Source organism: Chaetura pelagica, unplaced genomic scaffold (genome assembly GCF_000747805.2).
Source record: "Chaetura pelagica isolate M959 unplaced genomic scaffold, ChaPel_1.0 scaffold189, whole genome shotgun sequence".
Lineage (NCBI taxonomy): Eukaryota > Metazoa > Chordata > Aves > Apodiformes > Apodidae > Chaetura > Chaetura pelagica.
The window spans coordinates 705253-723342 of NW_009970716.1; the positions used below are offsets into that span (position 1 = coordinate 705253).

At 35.4% G+C, this 18090-nt stretch overlaps 1 protein-coding gene across 1 annotated transcript in view; it reads left to right on the forward strand.

The window, feature by feature from the left end:
• The window catches only part of CORIN (corin, serine peptidase), a 115114-nt gene that overhangs the window by 71894 nt on the left and 25130 nt on the right, over positions 1–18090 (forward strand). Inside the window, exons 5-11 of the mRNA XM_010006141.1 lie at positions 612–725; positions 3014–3121; positions 5693–5809; positions 9282–9380; positions 12316–12547; positions 14262–14407; positions 16943–17050. Coding sequence (XP_010004443.1) covers positions 612–725; positions 3014–3121; positions 5693–5809; positions 9282–9380; positions 12316–12547; positions 14262–14407; positions 16943–17050 — 924 coding nt within the window. The remainder of the gene's footprint in view (positions 1–611; positions 726–3013; positions 3122–5692; positions 5810–9281; positions 9381–12315; positions 12548–14261; positions 14408–16942; positions 17051–18090) is intronic.

Here is an 18090-nt window from a genome sequence, read left to right on the forward strand (position 1 = left end):
TGTGAAGATATTATGAGTTGCCTCTATCTGAATATTATGTCCCTGCAAGTTAGCTCCAGTGGAATACCTAAAACTCTATGGTGTTTTTTTTTGTCTTTATGTATCTCAATTCCCCATATAACAAATAGCAATGATGACTTTCTTCTGTTGTTTAGCCACTTCTAAGAATGTTTGAGGAAACCTTCACCCTCTAGAAAGGTGTCTGTGCTATGACACTTTTAAGTCGCAACCTGGCAATCGTTCTCCTGAACACCTAGGCTGGGAAGACCCATCTGTAGTAACTTTTGTTGGATATTTAATCCAATACATCTATTTAATGGGGGAAAAAAAAGAGCTTGTTTAATACCATCCTAAGGTTAGTTTTTAACAGTTACTCCATACAGCTGCTTTTTAGAGTTGATGGCAGATTAAACATAACATAATAGAAAACTATTTCTGAAATAACAAAAGTTAGGTGAAAATGCCAGTTTACACTTTCTTGAATTTAATTAATTTGGGGTTTGGTGCTTAAGTGCATAATTTACAACTCATTCTTTTATCTTTCATTTCTGCTCTTATTTTTTACCCTGAAAAGTTTAACATGTATTCTTTATTTTCTTCTCTTTTTCCAGCACTGTGCAGAGGAGAGGAGAGCTTCTTGTGTGCCAGTGGGATCTGCATCCCAGGGAAACTGCAGTGTAATGGCTACAATGACTGTGATGATTGGAGCGATGAGGTCCATTGCAGTAAGTTTCTTAAACCTTGCAGTCTTCTGCTGAAGCACTGAATCCATTCAGGGAAATGTAAAAACTAACAAAGGCTGTTGGTAAAGAGTAGGAGCTTTGCATAGTAATTGTGTATATTGACATTTGGTCTCTCTCAGTTGCCATTGAATGTGCTTACCTTTGCTCACTGTGACCACAGCATGTGTTTTTGGTCTATCAAATTTTATTCCTGGAAGAATTCTGCAAGGAGTTATGTGGAAATTAGAAGTATTTGGGGGCTTTGTTTTGTGTGGTTTTTTGTTTTTTTTTTTTTTTTTTTTTTTTAATGGATCAATATCAGGCATCAAAAGAGCATTTCTGATCAGAACTGAAAACTGTTAGTTGTATGTTTTTCACAGTCCTTCACATTGATTTTACAGCAGATGCAATATCATCTGTTTAGAAAGTTCTCTTGACCTCAACCCTAGATGTGGTTTATTTCAATAAGTCCCAGTAGATGGTGCAGTAGAAAATAAAAAATAATATATATGTTTAATATCTTAATTTCTTATTTATTTCTCTGCTGTAGCATGCATCTTTAGAGCTCCTATGTGTTGGGACTGTTTTTTTTAAAAAAAATCATCCTTGGACTACTGAGACTTTTAGAAAAGTTGAGCAAATCTACAGCAGGAAAACAATGGGAAAAAAAACCAAACAGAAAGAAAAAAGGAAAAGGTGGAACAATGACTAAATAGTTACTATAGTAGGACATGATGTCACAAAATAATTCTGTGCATTCAGACTTTGGAAACCCCAGACCTGGGGTTGAGTTTCAGACTGTGCAGTTTAGACTCGCCTCAAAAGATTTGTTCTAATTAATGATTTAAGAGCCTAGGCATTCTGAGACTCACAAAGTTGCTTTTAAGGAAGTTGCTGATAGATTGTATTTGGGATACTCCAAGGAATAAATGATGGCTGCAATTTTCTCCTGTTCTCAGTATGACTGAGACTAGAGCTTGCTTTTGCTTTAATAGCCTACAATTTATTTAATGGAGGTTGATAGAATTTCTGTTACATAATAAGCATTGCATGTTTTAATTGTTGAATTTTTCCTTTCAGTGTTAACTACAACTTTCAATATATGCTAATAAATTAAAAAATGCCTGCAAGACTGTGGCTCTCAGGTTCCATTTGAAATGGGAAAAGAAGAAATTAGGAATATAAGAATAAAAGCGTTATATATCTTGAGAAAATAAGCATTATAAATCTAATGAGTTAATATTGCTTGTAAGAGAAATCCTTTCTGTTACATGATACAAGGTTTATAGGCAGAGGATGTTTTTTACTTTAACTTGGTAAAAGTTTGGGAGAGGGAGTGGAGTTCAAATAAGAACTTCTTGAATTACACAGAAGAAACAGCAAAACCAAAGAAGGACTTACCTGAAAGTAAGGGCACAAAGAGTAAGGGCACAAAGAACTTTAATTCAGTGGCATAGCTTCAACCAGAAGAGGGATTTCCCACCCTGCTGTTCTATATCCTGGTATTCTACCTGGAAGACCCAGATGTAAAGGAGTAGCCTAGAGGAATGTGAATACAGGCCACTCACTTCCCAATTATGTGTTTGTAATCAAAAGTTATTGCCAATGAGACCAGACATCACCAACCCTATTTTTTCTTCTCCCCTCCTTCCTAACTACAGTGTAGATTCCATGTTTCTATTGAACCTGATATTATTCAGGCATTTTGGGTATTCTCAGTGGATATTTATTAGGGTTTTATTGAAGGCCTTAGGCATAAAAGAAAGCACAACTCACTTAGGGCTGACAGTGCTAAGAATTCCTTGATGAGACAGCATCAAGCCATATTCTGAGCTCAGAACTGTGTAAAGCATAAAGCTCATTTAAACCATTGTAAGATCAAAGGCAGGCTCAGAATCCTCAATTTTGGTATTAGAAGCTTCAGCTCCACTTAATCAGGTTCTTAAGACTGTCCTAGCAATCTAGCCCATGAAACACATAACTTTTCTTGAGAAGTTTGTGTGTATAAATTAAGTATTTTGGTCCATGTGTGTAGCCAAAGCACGTTCTCCTCATGGTATTGACCACAAAAGCAATTGGTAGCAACAGAATAAAAATGTCTAAAAGTGGTTTTGATTTTTCTTGTTCTTTCATATTAAAGTCTAATAAACTGATACACGTTCTGAATTAATGCAGACCTGTAAATTGTAGGGTATCTTTACCTAATCTTGTTTTAGTCAATACATTCCAGATCATAGTTTCTATGAAAGTTGCAATGTCATGTTAACATTTTGTAAAAATTTGTTTTGCAGACTGCAGTGATGATGCATTTCGCTGCAACACGGGAAAATGTCTAAATTATACCTTTGTTTGTGATGGATACGATGACTGTGGAGACCTCAGTGATGAACAGAACTGTGGTAAATTAAAGTCTTATGCTTTTCTATGGTCTTTAAGACAGCAGTATTGCCTAAGCCAGCAATTTTTATTAAAATACCCTGCTGTTTTTCTTTTTGGGAGAAAGCTCACAAGTTCTATACACAATTTGAAAAGGTTTAAAGGAGATTTCTGGGTTGATCTGTATTTTAAAGCTAATGGTATTTAAAAGAAATACTGTGTTTTGCAACTTGTTTTAAATTCTTTCAGGCTGTTAGGGCTACTTTTTTGCTAACTTGCCATCATGCAGTGGTGATGGCAACTGTTTTCTAGCTGAACTTTTTTTACATAAGCTTCATAGTGAATGTGTATGCTTTGATACTCAAATACTGTTCCTTTTAAAATCTTGTTTTCAGTCACCTTGGTGTATTTTGCCTCCTTATATTTGTCTTCTTACCTACATTAACTTTCATAGGAAAAAAAAGTTTTGCCATAAAAAAGAATAAGCTTCACATTGGAAGATTATTTGAAATATTAGAAATAAATATTGGAAAACTTTGAAAACCCTGGTTTTTTATCCCTCTTTTTACTCCTGGCACTACACCCGAGGAAAAATTAAATGCTCTAAAATAATTCTCTAGTAATTAAAATATTCTTTCTCAGTTCTATTTTGCTTTGTGAAAAGCACAGAGAATTTAAAACCTGTTTCATTTTCCCTGAGATTTGGTTTATGTTTCTTCTTCAAATTAAACATACTCTAAGATACACTACTTTTTTTTGTCAGGTTTGGTTGCTTTGCGTTGTTATTTGGTGTTTTGTTTTTTTTTCATAAATCATCTTTGATTAAAGACTTCCCTAAGCATTAATCTGACTGCTACAGTTCCTATTTTGAGACAGTTTTTTTCTATATAAAATTTAAAATCTAACGTTTTGTACAGGCTATAAATAGGTTTCAGTGCAGATTTGGGAGACTGGACTGTGTCTGTGCTCCCTATTTATTTTGATGTAAAGTCAGCCTGCTCAACAGAATGCTTTTTCTTATTTGTGGAAGCATTCAGGTGGAAGGAGTAAAATGGAGATTAGAACAGTTTCTTGGTAGATCATTCTTACGGAAAATTCTGAGTGTATGCAAAAAACATAGTTTCTGATTAAGTGCCAAAGCTAAGAGTTGAGACACATTTATTTTTATTTTTTATTACTTCTTATTAAAAAGATAAATCTCGACAGTTATTTTCTCTGATGGCAACTTAAAATATTGGCTAACTGAAAATCATTCCATAAAAGGGAAAGTCAGATCTTTTAATCTGTTGAACAAATCTTAAAAATTTGTTTACTTGCAAATGGAAACAACTGTGCAACTGAGAGAAGGAATGAGGACATCACTTTTTATATAGGGAATAGAATTCAGAACATATGTAATTACCATCTGCAAAAAAATCTGCAGGTACAGAAAATCTTGTAGTGTAATTTACTAATGCACTGTGGCTCATTAGTGAGAATGAGTAGCTTATACAATTGATCAATAATATGAATTATACAAATGGTATTTTGTCATCTTTTGTTTGGTTCTCAAATTTGCATTTTATTTAGATTGTAATCCAGTGACACATCATCAGTGTGGAGATGGGAGATGTATAACAGCTGATTGGGTATGTGATGGTGACCATGACTGTATAGACAAATCAGATGAAATAAATTGCTGTAAGTTCCATTAATCTCTATATCAGTTTGTCTTTCTTTAAAAATAAAAAACTAGATATAAGTAATATATTTACAGGCAAAACTGTAAGCTTATTTGATTTCAGAAGTTCTCACTTGGCAAATATCCCTTTTGATAGACAGCTGCAGCAAATTAAACTTAATTGTTGAAAAGTATCAGCATTGCCTTGTGTTTCAGCTTCTTGCAAATTACAGAATTAGCATTTTGTTAATTGTAATTTTCCCACTAGAAAGTAATTAATTAGTGTATATAACCTCGTGACCTGCAGGCACTCTGAGTTTGTGACAGCTTTCTAATGTGTCTGTAGGTAACCTGTCATACCTTGTCAGAGTCTGGACTTCTGTCTGTTCCAATGATGATGCTGTATATCTGCAAAACAATGATGCTAGAACTTTGCTGAGGTTGCAAAATCAAGCCTTAGGAATGAGCACATGTTTTAATGTGATTAAGGTTCACATAAGACATATGCTTATGCTGCTTTTGATTCTTCCTGCCATTCTGTGCTTGACCTTGCAACTACTATCGTACAATTTTCTCTGAAATTTAGGTACCTAATCTGAATAAAGGAATGTAAGTAAGTGTGCAAACAAATTTTTATGAGTAAAAATTGTTTGTTTTGTGTTTTTTTTTTTTGTTTTTTGTTTTTTTTTTCTTGGAAAGCTAAACCTTCGTATCAGCCTTTTGTTAATACCTGACATAAATAACCTCAGACCCTGCAGTTAAATATCAGCACAGCTGTAAGATATTGGAAACATAACCTACATATAATGAAAACTGTCTAGTGACCTTCAGCGCTAAGCAGTGTTATCAGCTCCTCCTGAAGCAACTCGAAGTTGATATAAAAAAATAATTAAGACCTAAGTTGATCAGGAAATTTTCTTCTTTTTCTTTCTAGCATGTCACAGTCAGGGTCTGGTTGAGTGCAGAAATGGGCAGTGCATTCCTAGTGCATTCCAGTGTGATGGAGATAATGACTGTAAAGATGGAAGTGATGAAGAAAACTGCAGTGAAAGTAAGGATATCCCACACAAACCTACCATTTACTTTCTTTGCCTTTCAAATAACACTTGCTAAGGCTGGTTGGAGTCTGCTTTCACACCGGAAGTTAGAAGCAGAGTTCTATTAGACCTTAAAAATGTAAAAAGTTAAAGAAATGGAGGTGATATTTAGCATAGTACATGGTTATCTGACATGATCATCTGTTACTTGAAATTAATTCATACATATTCACATTGTCTACAGCAATTACAAGCTAATATCACATGAATTGGTGTTGTTTGAGGAGGAATTTTCATCAGAACTTGGGAATCAGGGAAAGGATGTTTTCTTAAGTAAACTAATGATATATTGTGAGTAAGGGAAAATATATGAGAATGTAAATTTTCACAGCTACTTAATAGCTGTCTCATGGTGGATTGTACGAAAGAAAAGGAAACCAGGCCATTTCTTGAGTCCTGGAACATAGTTTCCAAAAAATTGTGGTTTTTTTCTATATTTTGAGACTCAGAAAGAGATATCTTGTTGTAATGGCTTCAGCATTTGAAGGTATTTTTTTCACACATAGTTCTCTTGTTTCTGGTCAGGTATAGATAGGTTCAGATTGCAGCCTTTCCTTCTATGCAAAAATTATCATATTTGTCTTACAAATCTTGTTTTTAATAAATTAAAGGAACTCACTTTATTTAGAAAAGTGTCGTGCTGTCAGATGTAGTGGTAATAGGACAGCTTATTCAAGAGCTATTAGCATAGAACAAACTTATCATAAGATAAATACACAGTGTGATTAGGTAAGCCTCATTCCTTCAGGAAGCCAGTCTAGAAGAAATCCTTTCATAAGCTTGTCAACTCAGTCCCTTCTGTTCTTAAGTTCTCAGGATCTTCCTAGTACAGTTTAAACATCTTAATTAAAAAAAAAATAGCTGACTAGTTGAAGCACAGAAATTATTATTGTTCTTCTTCATGATTAATGTTGATGCTGCAAAAAAGTCTTGCATTAAATTTCTTCCAGTTCTGACTGTGGCAATCTAAAAACTGAGGACAAAGTTTTGTCCTTAGTTCTGACTGTGTGATCTCATAAAATGCTCAAGCTTTTTCTTTATCTTTCCTGATGTCCAACCTCAGTCTTATGAATTCAATTATCCTCCATTTCTCTTGCTGGTAATGAAACTATTTAATATAAAGGAGATGAGGCAGGAGAATGGGCTAAATTAAAAAGTACAAAACTGTATAGAGCGTTCTGTAAACACCCATTTCAACTTTTCAAATTCAATCACCTTAAACCTGTTAAATTTGTGTATCACTAGTAAAAGAATTTCACTGAAATCATTCATGCATGATCTGGAGTGCAAGTCAGTGAGAAGTTTTGTTTCACTACTTTTCACCTCTGTGGATGCTGAAGAAATGGTTAATTTTTTTTCTTTTTTTCTTTTTTTTTTTTTTTGTTTTTAAGATGAACATAGACAGATTCAAGGCTACTAAATACTGAGGAGTAGGATAGGGTGGTAATTATGTAATCAGCTATATCAGTATATGCTAAAAGATTTTTCCACATAGCATTAAACTGCAAAGCTTTTAAATATGAAAGTTTTCCTTGTTCTAATTATTCATTTTTCAATGTGCAAGAAAACTCTATATAGTATTTTGCACTATTATGTAGAGCAAAATTCTTCCTCTGTGCAACCTGTGTGTACACGATTTACATGAGAACATGTAGACAGAATTGGACTTCACTTGTATAATTCCTCTTTAATTCCTTGGAAAGTTCATGTAAAAGCAAGGCAGAGTTATGGTTTGTAACTTTTCTTACATATGTTGTTGATTCCAGCAACTACACAAAATGTAATAGGACATGAACTTAATACAAAGACTTCTCTGATCTACAAAGCGAACAGTTTGCGTAAGAGGCGGTGAAGTTGGAGTATTGGTTTTGTTACAAACATTAAATATGTGAAATTAGCATTGAATTTGAGGTCAAGATGCAGTGACTTGCCACTTGCCTATAGAAAGATACAGAGACTTTATGTAATAGTACAAGTATGCACACATAGGGATTAAAAATGACCATTGCTTCATCTATATCTGAATGAGAAGAATGGTCTCTGTCACTACACGCCTTAAGGAAATTTAAGTTATGGCATCAATTAACATTATTGATTTCATTCATTTTACGAAAATACAAATCTAATATAGATGTACTCACAGCTGGTTGTATGATCCCTTCACAAGAGAGAGTAGACTGTGTTTATAGAAATTCAGCATTGACTGTGCTAGGGTCAAAAGAATCTACACTGTAGCACAGGGATTTTTTAAAGAGTTGAGAAACTCTTCTACTGTGGGATCAGAAGGAGTTGGAGCAAATTTTAAAAATCAATGTTAATGTAAAGGTTTGTGATAGCTTTAGAAGTCAAAAGGTTTTCCCTACCTTTCAAGTTCTACTTTGCAATCAGATGCACCTATGAAATAAGACAGTCAATTGCTATGGCAAAAGAAAGTACCTCCATTGCTTCAATATATAACATGGATTAAATAAATATACACAATTTTGAACAGATAGAACTGCATCATCAGTTCTTTGGGACAAGGTTGCTGTCAAGGCCATTGAACCAAGATGTTTCTTCAACATCTTCCATATGCCCAATATAAGGATGCCATGACTGAATGTTTACTGTTTGTGGACAGTAATGCAACACAAACAGTAAGCAACAGTTGCAATAAAACATTTTAAGCAGGATAAGATTATAAAATTGAAACTGTTCAGCCTTTGCCTACATAATAATAAATTAAATGACTGACTTTGTGAAAGTCATAGGGAAGAGGAAATTTCATGTTTTGTAAAGGAGCTATCACCAGTATGAGACAGAGAGAAGATCAGGGATTTGTCAGAGAAACTAAGTGCCCAGGTAATGTGCTCAGAAACTTTGTGGTAAAGTGCTAGTTTTAGTTACTCTAAATTCCATCTTTAGGTACCACAGCCTTTTTTGGGTTATTTTTTAACCAGCCAAAGAAGGACAATAAAGCTTCAGCTCCGATGACCTTTCTTCAGTATGGTTTTTATTGTCCACAAAAACAACCATAAACCGAGAAGCAGATCAACTGAATGGCACTGAAGAATAATTTTCAGAATGTATTCTTATTCAGCTAGGAACTATTGTTCCCTTTGAGATCTGGTTTACATGACTTTTCATATTCTGCCAGAGTATCATAGTAAATGGCTTTCAGAGATCCATATATCTCATTCAGAAAATGGGATACAAATGCTTGTATTAAACAGAGGTAAAGAAAAGTGACATCTGAACAGTGCTGCACACTGGTTTTTTTTGTTACAGCACTTCCTTACTGCACTTGAAATGCTCTAGAGTACTTACTCAGCTATGTAAAGGAAATACTGAATTGTAATGTATACTCTGTATTTTCTCATCACTACACTCCAATCATTTTTATTAGTCTGTTAAATTATTGGAACAGTAAATGTCAGTTTTCCTCAGGTCAAACGCTTTGTCAGGAGGGAGACCAGAGATGTACATCCTGTCCTGATCCCTGTGGAACTTCTCTCTGTGAGATGCAAAACAGCCAGACAAACTGCAGTAAGTAGGTTACATGCTTCATAGGGTGTTTTAGAGTATAATGAAGATGTAGGGTAGTGCACAGTAAGTCATACTTTAATTTACTATCCAATACACATGTGTAAGGATAATGTATTAAAAAGGGCAAAGTTGAAAAAAGACTTTAATGATAACTCTTGCTTGTTGATGTACTAGGAAATACTCATAACATTTGGCATGGAGATATTTTCCCTTTTGTGAATTTTTGATATGTTCTTAATGGGTGTTTACAGTTATACCTTTAACATTTAATGACATTCACTCTTCACATAAACTAAACAACATAGTGTAAGTGCAAAGCAGAAGCTAGTGGTTTATTTTGAAAATATAAGAAAACATAGTATTTAGTTTAGTCGTCTGGAGAACTTTTAGCCCTTTTACAAAGAATAATTTTGGTATTCTAACTGGCCAAACCAATAGGTATTTTAGAGGATTGGGATCTTCAGCACTCTGTATCTTCATTTCTATATCCTGAACTATACCACTCCATGCAAATCTGCTGCAGGGTTGCTTTTGAGTGTTCTCCTTCTCACTTAGGCAATGCAGCACTGTGAACAGATACTCAAAATAAATACATTTGACTAGGTTTCAAAACTAGGACAGAACTGTATTCAGAACTATTCAGAATTAATTAAAACTTGTTGATATGTTAATAAAGTCATACAAATTCGGGTCATTTCAGGTCACCTGCCCTGCACACTTGAAGGGGTCTGGCTCTGTCTGCTCTACACCTTCCCATTGCGTAATTGTTAAAAGCAATAAGGTCTCCCTTTACCCTTCCTTTTTGATTGCTGAACAAACCCTCTTTTCCCAACATTTGCCTGTAGATCATATGATCCTGTCCCCTTACCTGCTTGGTGGCCCTCTGCTGACCTCATTCCAGTATGTTGATACATTTAATATATTGGGGAGCCAAAAAGACAGTAAGAAAGACCTGAAAGGGGACTTTTCTTTCTAGGACTCATCTTATTGAGTTTAAGTCAGTATGAAAATTTTTGTGGTCTAAAGCAGTTTGCCCTGTGCTCCAAATTCTTTGCGCAATCAATGCAGATTTTTGTATCCTATTGTACTTAAGGACAACAATTTTGGAAAAAAATTGAGGGGCTAGGGTTATGTTACAAGATGGTGAAAAACCATTTTTTGACGTGTGAAATTTGACTTCTAAAACAATGTTCTTATTCCATGTCATAAGAAACCCATGAGATTTTTAGTGAAGATGTTCCCTCATTATGGGCAGCCGTTTGTAATTCTCAACAGGAATAGCACATAATCTGACATAGTCTTCTGGATCATCTCCCCTCGTTTTCTGGTCCAGTAAGTATTTAATTGTTTATAAATCATGGAACATCAAGAGAATAAGGGAGAGATTTTTCTTGCATAGCATCTGGAAGTACTATTGTATTTTTTCATGCTATTCTTGCTGTGTATATTTTGACTGGTGTTACTTAATCTTTGGTATGAGATGAGAATCCCAGTGGAAAATTTCAGTTTTGACAAAGCAGTATTTTCTGGCCCAAAGAAATATTTGGTTGGAAAATTCCAAAGCATAGGCCACATTTTGCAATATTAAATGTGGTGAATGTTCTCCACATGTGATAATGTGTGATCAGTTAACACTGGCATTATAATGCAGATGCGACATACTTGGGATAACAGAGCACATACCTGAAGGAAGAGTGTAAAGAAGACAGAGCCAGGCTACTTTAGTGCCCAGTGACAAGACCAGAGGCAATGGGCACAAAGTGAAACACAGAGGAGGTTTCCTCTGGATATAAGGAATAACTTTTTTTACTGTGAGGGTGACTGAACATGGGTTTCCCAGAGAGGCTGTGGAGACTCCATCCTTGGAGACAGTCAAAAGCTGTCTGGGCATGGTTCTGCGCAACCTGCTCTAGGCAGCCTTGCCTGAGCAGGAAGGTTGGACCAGATGACCACCAGAAGTCACTTCCAACCTCAGCCATTCTGATTCTGTGAAATGTCCCATTCACTTCTGTTACTATATTTGGAATTAATTCCTACACAGTAGGTAGAGCAAGTTAATAAGAAATACATGAAGGTATTAAACCTAGGCATAATCTCTTTGAGGGTTGGTTTTGGTTTTTTGTGTTTGGTTGTATTTTTTTTTAATTTAGAATAAAAGATGCGATAGATTTTATCCCTTGTTCTCCACTCATCAGGTTATACCTACATGTAGTATAAATAACAGGAAAGATTAACATTTGGGTTACTTTAATTCAGACACATGTTCCCCTGAAGTGTATTATTCTGCTGGTGCACTGTAGGAATCTGGGTGGGAGAGTCGAAGTTATTCCTTTCAGACATCTGACACTTCTACACATGATGTGATAGAAGCTTTCTAAGCACAGTGTGAAAATAGTAATTGTATTGAAAACATGTTAAGAGCTATCCTGCAGAGGCATTTCAGTGGACTAGACTTTCTTCTAGAATTATCTAAACCCCCATAAATATGAGGCATAATGGAAGAGAGAATGGTACATGTGCTTTTTCTACCCTTTAGTTTTGAATAATCTTACAGTATACAAACACTTAGAACATTGCAGGTACTTTTGTCTTCATTTACTTGGGTTTCATCACAAAATACTGATGAACATGTAATATTCTGTGCACATCAAGAAAAGATGCTTACTGGGGAAAAATCAAAACATAAACCCAAAGTCATCTGGGCAACTGTGGCTGAAGTGTAGGAGGAGAAGGGAGAGTTGAAAAAGGGCCAGAAGGAAGATCCATGAAATTACAAACCAGTCAGCCTCACCTCCATCCCTGGAAAAATGGAGGTCATCTCTAAGCACATGAAAGAGAAGAAGGTTATCCGGAGAAGCCAGCATTGATTTACCATCTGTATTTCATTTAATCTCACACCATTTGTGTTTCTTTTTTTGTTTTCTTTCTGTGAAAGGTCAATGTGAACCAATTACTCTAGAAATCTGTATGAATTTACCTTACAACTATACTTATTATCCAAACTACCTGGGCCACAGAACGCAGAAGGAAGCCTCTATCAGCTGGGAATCTTCTCTTTTTCCAGCCTTGGTTCAGACCAACTGCTACAAGTACCTCATGTTTTTTGCCTGTACAATCTTAGTACCAAAATGTGATCCCCACACAAATCAGAGGATCCCACCTTGCAGGTACTACACTATACTTCATTTAATTCTTGATTGACATTGTCTGTCTTACTAGTCTTTCTCAGTTCTCTGCTTCCATAGAAAATGCCAGCAATTTTGCTTTGAAATTCCAGAGCAAGAGGTAAAGAGCCATATTTTAAATTATCATAAAATGCAGTTTATTGCATGTGTGTGGTTAGTATCTCAAGTATTCAAACCAAGAAAAGGAATAGCAGTTCAATAGTTCCAAAATGTACCTAATGAATAGAACAGAAAAGGCTGTTTCAGTTGGAAGGGGCCTAAAATGATGATCTAGTCCAGCTGCCTGACCAATTCAGGCCTGATCTAAAGTTAAAGCATGTTGTTTAGGCCATTGTCCAATGCCTTTTCAATGCTGACAGGCTTGAGGAATCAGCCACCTCCCTAGGAAGCCTGTTCCAGTCTTTAACCACCCTCTCAGTGACGAAATGCTTCCTGCTGTCCAGTCTAAACCTCCCCTGGCACAGCTTTGAACCATTCCTATGCGTCCTGTTGCTGGATACCAGGCAGAAGAGATCAGCACTTCTGTCTCCACTTACCCTGCTCTGAATTCCAGCATTCAGAAAGCTGAGGTTATAAAGTGGAATGAGTTAACCTTTTTGATACTGTGCAGGACATAAAAGGGAAGAAGTAATCTGTAATTGTAGCATGGTTAACTGGTGTCAATCCAAGAATCCATTCTTTCCAGCTGCTATGGTAAATGGTAAATTGACTAAATGGTAAAAAAAAATTGGGAAGATTAATAATGTATTGTTTTCTCAAAAGAGCATAAAATAATTGATCCTTAGTGGAACTGCTTGCTTGGGTTTGGTCACTGTATTTCTTGAAGCTTATTGCAGAAAAAAAAAAATTAAAATCCATTGGTCAAAATATCAAAGGAAGATTAGTGGAATGAAATGCCATCCATGAAGGGAAGATGGAAAACCAAATTAAATAAAAGGCAAGTTAAAAGTGACATGAAACTGAAAAAAATAGAAATGGGTGTGATCCTACTGTTGAATATTTTTCAACATATAAGAACAAAACAGAATTTTCTATGAAATGGTAGGAGAGACTCTAAATTATTATAGGTTTAGAAAACTGGATCTAAAAAGTGCAATAAAAGGAATTGCTGAGTCTAGAAAAACATGAGAAGACTTGGGGAGACCTCATAGCCTTCAAACAGGCAAAAGTGATACAAGATTCTGTTGTTCTGAGAAAACCTTCAGGTTGATCAATGCTTTGATTTTCCCTCAAACTTTGAATTTTATTGAATTTCCTGGGGAGTTCTTTACACTTCTGTTTGCAGGTTTGACTATTTTATCCCTTTGAAAACACATAGTTTCTGAGGTAGCATCATCCAGAGAAGTAACATTTCACTGGTACAAAATGTTTTTGGCTTTGATTTCCTGAAGGAGGACAGTTAGTGTTTCTTAAAAAAGATTTTCTGCCATCCCTTACAGAGAAGAGGATGATAGTAAGTAGTTATATTTGCCTTTTATGTTCTAACTTGGGTTGTCTGCATACAGTTATTTAAAATAATGTTTCAACGGTAGCAACATAACTTTGATATATAATTATTTTAATGTAAGGTCATCTGATTAACTGATTTCCCCTTGATCTTTGTCTTAAACTTTATCTAGGATTTCTAACTTCCAGTAATTGTGAATTTCAAAGACTTCACTAAGTTACTTTGAGCAATTTCACTTTGTCTCCTCAGGACTTTATGTGTGCAGTCTAAGGAGCGCTGCGAGTCTGTGCTTGGGATTGTAGGTTTGCAGTGGCCAGAAGATACTGACTGCACTCAGTTTCCAGATGAGAACTCAGACAACCAAACTTGTCTAACACCAGATGAAGATGTAGAAGGTATCAATACATAGAGCATGAAATTAAATATTTAATTAGGTTCCCAAAGACAGTGATTTTTTTTTTTTTTTCCCCACCTCCTCTTTAACATTAAAAGATTTAAATTGGAAAAATTACTCCAAACTGTGTTTCAGGGAATCTGGATACCTACAATTTGCTGATATGAGGAAGTTCTCATAAGACATTTATTTGAAGTAAGGATCAATTACTCTCAATCTGGGAAAATCAGTGTTTGAAATTTGTTGCCTACACCACATCTACTGCTTGCTTGTATTTATACTTCACTTTTTCATTAAAAGATTTAAATTGGAAAAATTACTCCAAACTGTGTTTCAGGGAATCTGGATACCTACAATTTGCTGATATGAGGAAGTTCTCATAAGACATTTATTTGAAGTAAGGATCAATTACTCTCAATCTGGGAAAATCAGTGTTTGAAATTTGTTGCCTACACCACATCTACTGCTTGCTTGTATTTATACTTCACTTTTTTACCTATTTAGATGATCTAATAATGCTTTTCTAACCAGGAGACAGACTCCTGGCAACCTTTAGAAAGCTGAGCCCCACAACTCTGAGAAAAATGTTGCAATGTTGGTATCTCTGCCAGCAATTGTTTGCTCTTTGTGGGTTTTTTGGGAAAAGTTTTGTAGAGTTGTGCCAAACCATCTTCAGTTTTTTACTTCAGCCATAATGCTAATCATTGTGGGTGTGGATATGAAACAAAAGAACGAAATTGCCATAAGTGCTTCTAGGTATGTATGAAGAGAGAAGCTATGCAGCTTTTCATTCTGCTGTGCTCATCTGACATGCCTTTTCTTTTTCTTGCCAAAAGGCTGGTAAAGTAGCTGGGAAACTAGTGAGATGGAGTGTGCCTGCAATATGCTGTTGTGTTCAGTTCTCACTCTTCTCCTCCTACACTGTGATTATATCTTTGCACAGTTTTGATCTTGCTCAGACAAAAGCTGGGTAGTCTATAACTCTTTTAGTGAAGAAGCATTGCTGTGAGAATAGTGAAGGAATAAGGGAAACCCAGCGAAGCATACGTAGCAGTTAGTACTCCTTCTTCAAGCAAAGTCCATGTGGCCATATATCACTGTGACAATTTTGTAAAGACATGTAATACCATAGTAATGAAATCCTCTGTTGTGGGACTTTTGAGAGATGTGGAGATAATTTTCCTCTACAGCAGTGGGCTGGTGGAAAGGAGTTATCTAATTTTACACAGCAGTGTATAGGAAAGAAAAAGTGAAATTGTAGCACAACAGGGTGATTTAAAGAAAAATAATGAGTTAATTTTCTCACGTATCAAATGTCTTTTAACCTTCCTCCTGTGTTATTAGATCGTTTGGCTTTGAAACTTAACATGTGACGGCCATGTTTTAAATATACTACTGCATACAGGACTAGTGTGTTCCATTTCTAGAGATAAATTCTGTTTGATTGTGAAAGTCCTAACTTAGAAAAAATTCATTCTTGAGGTGGAGGGACTCTGCCTGGTAAGCTGATTCCTTGATTATCGATCATCTTAGCACTGAAAACAGATATTCCTGGAAAACCAATGAAAAAGGAAGGGGTTTTATTGTTCTTATTGAAGTTATTTTGAGTTCACTTACTGCTAAAATTTTTTGTTCATTCAGTGACAGATTTCTACTGACTACCAATGGGGGTCAGAAAGTCTTCCATGGGAAACTGGAAATCTTATATAAATATTTCTGAAAAAAAAATCAACACATGTAACAAGAGGAATTAAGATTCTGTGACCGTTTGAAATGTTTATGATTACAAAATATAGGCGATTTTCCAATTTTAAGCTCTAATTGACAAGTCATTAGAATGTGCTGAGTTGCTTCATTTCTCCTCCAGTCAGTGCTGAATTCAAGAATAGTGATGGCCAAGAGAGTATGCATTGTAAGGTTAGTTATCTTCATAATGAATTATTAAATGTTGGCAATAGAGTTCATGTACCTTTTATCATTAGAATCACAGAATCAGAGAATTGTCATGGTTGGAAAAGACCTCTAAGATCACAGTCCAACTGTCCATCCAGGAGATGAGGCAGAAGCAATGTCAATGTTAATTAGCAAACTTTTCCAGGTGGTTTTATTAATTAAAAAAGCCACACAATTGCCAAAATGTGCAATTTTTATTTTTTTTTATCCTGGGAATGTCGTATACTCATTTCCACACATCAGATGATCTGTTTCTGCTTCATACAATAGCACAACAATGACAAAAGTACCTAGAAAATCCATACCCACTATCTAAAAGTTGTTAGCCAGTTATTTGGCAGAGCTTTGAAATTTGACAGGGGTAGCATGTGAGAGGAGAACTCTGGAAAATACTTATCCACATAATTCAGAGTGCAAATGTTAAGAGTCTTGATTGCTTTAAACGGTTTCAGTTTAGTATCATGTGAGCTTTCTATTCCTGTCATTTACTCTTTTGAACAGTGATAAATAAATAAGTACCCATGAGATGATTAAGATTGCAGCTTAGGGAGTCTTGCTTCTCCCTGTTCTTTGTCATTGACAGAATGCTCACCCAGTCACTTCAAGTGCCGTTCTGGGAGGTGTGTCCTGGCATCCAGAAGATGTGATGGTCAAGCCGACTGTGAGGATGACAGTGATGAGGACAGCTGTGGTAAATAATTTTGAGGAGTTGGATCTTTGAATGGAGAGTAGCTGAAGAATTAGAAAATGAATTCTGTTTTTCCTTCAGTGATTTGAACCATATCATGACAGTTCAGAGGATAAACCCCTTTTCCTGTTAGAAAAAATGTGCTTGAAAGTGGTTTTTGTGTGTGTTTTTTTTTTAAGACTAGTGACAGTAAAAATACTTTAGAAGCATCCTTCTGGATCAACATCAACAAAATCTATGATACTTGATTATTTAGATTCTGCTATCTGTTTTCCAGGCTGTTTGAGTATTCGTTTAGTAACTAAGATAAAAATGCTGCAGATTTAATTCTTTTGATATTCCTGGAGGATCTACTGACATAAAACAGAACTTTCTGGCAATTTAAATATTGAATTTATAAATACAGTTTTAAATTTATACATGGTCAACTTCAAGCTGTAGGTATGAGGATAAAGTAACCCCAAAGTTTATTCTCCAGTATATTTCTGAGCTTACTTATGATAAAGATTCAAATTACTTTTAATTTAAGGGGATGTGTTAAGCTTGAGAATAACTTAAGAAATCTCTTGGTCCCTATGTACAGGCTGGCAGGAGAATTTTCAGATGGAGAATTTTAGGGAGTTAGAAGGGAGTATGTAATTTCTTTATTTGACCAAGGTGTAACCTCCATGGAGTTCTGCATGTGGATGTGAGTAAAGGATTGGAAAACATTCCAGTGAAGTAGGGCTAAGGTGCACAATCTGTTGTGTTTTTATTTTTTTTATAGAGAAAAGGTTAAGATGCAAGCACAAATTATGTGAGCAACAAAAGTGGCAGCAAAAGACTTCTTACTCAGCTGCACATAAATAAAGTAAGATCCAACACCTGAAAGCTAGGCAAAAAATTGTGCTTGTCAGCTTTATAAAAATGCTTTCCTTTTAAAAGCAGATTGTTTTAGTGATTGGAATAACCAAATGAATATTTATTGTGAAGGCACAGTGCATTCTCAATCTCTGAGAGTTTTCTTGTTTCTCTGTCCTCTTTCTGCCACGTTCCACCCCCCC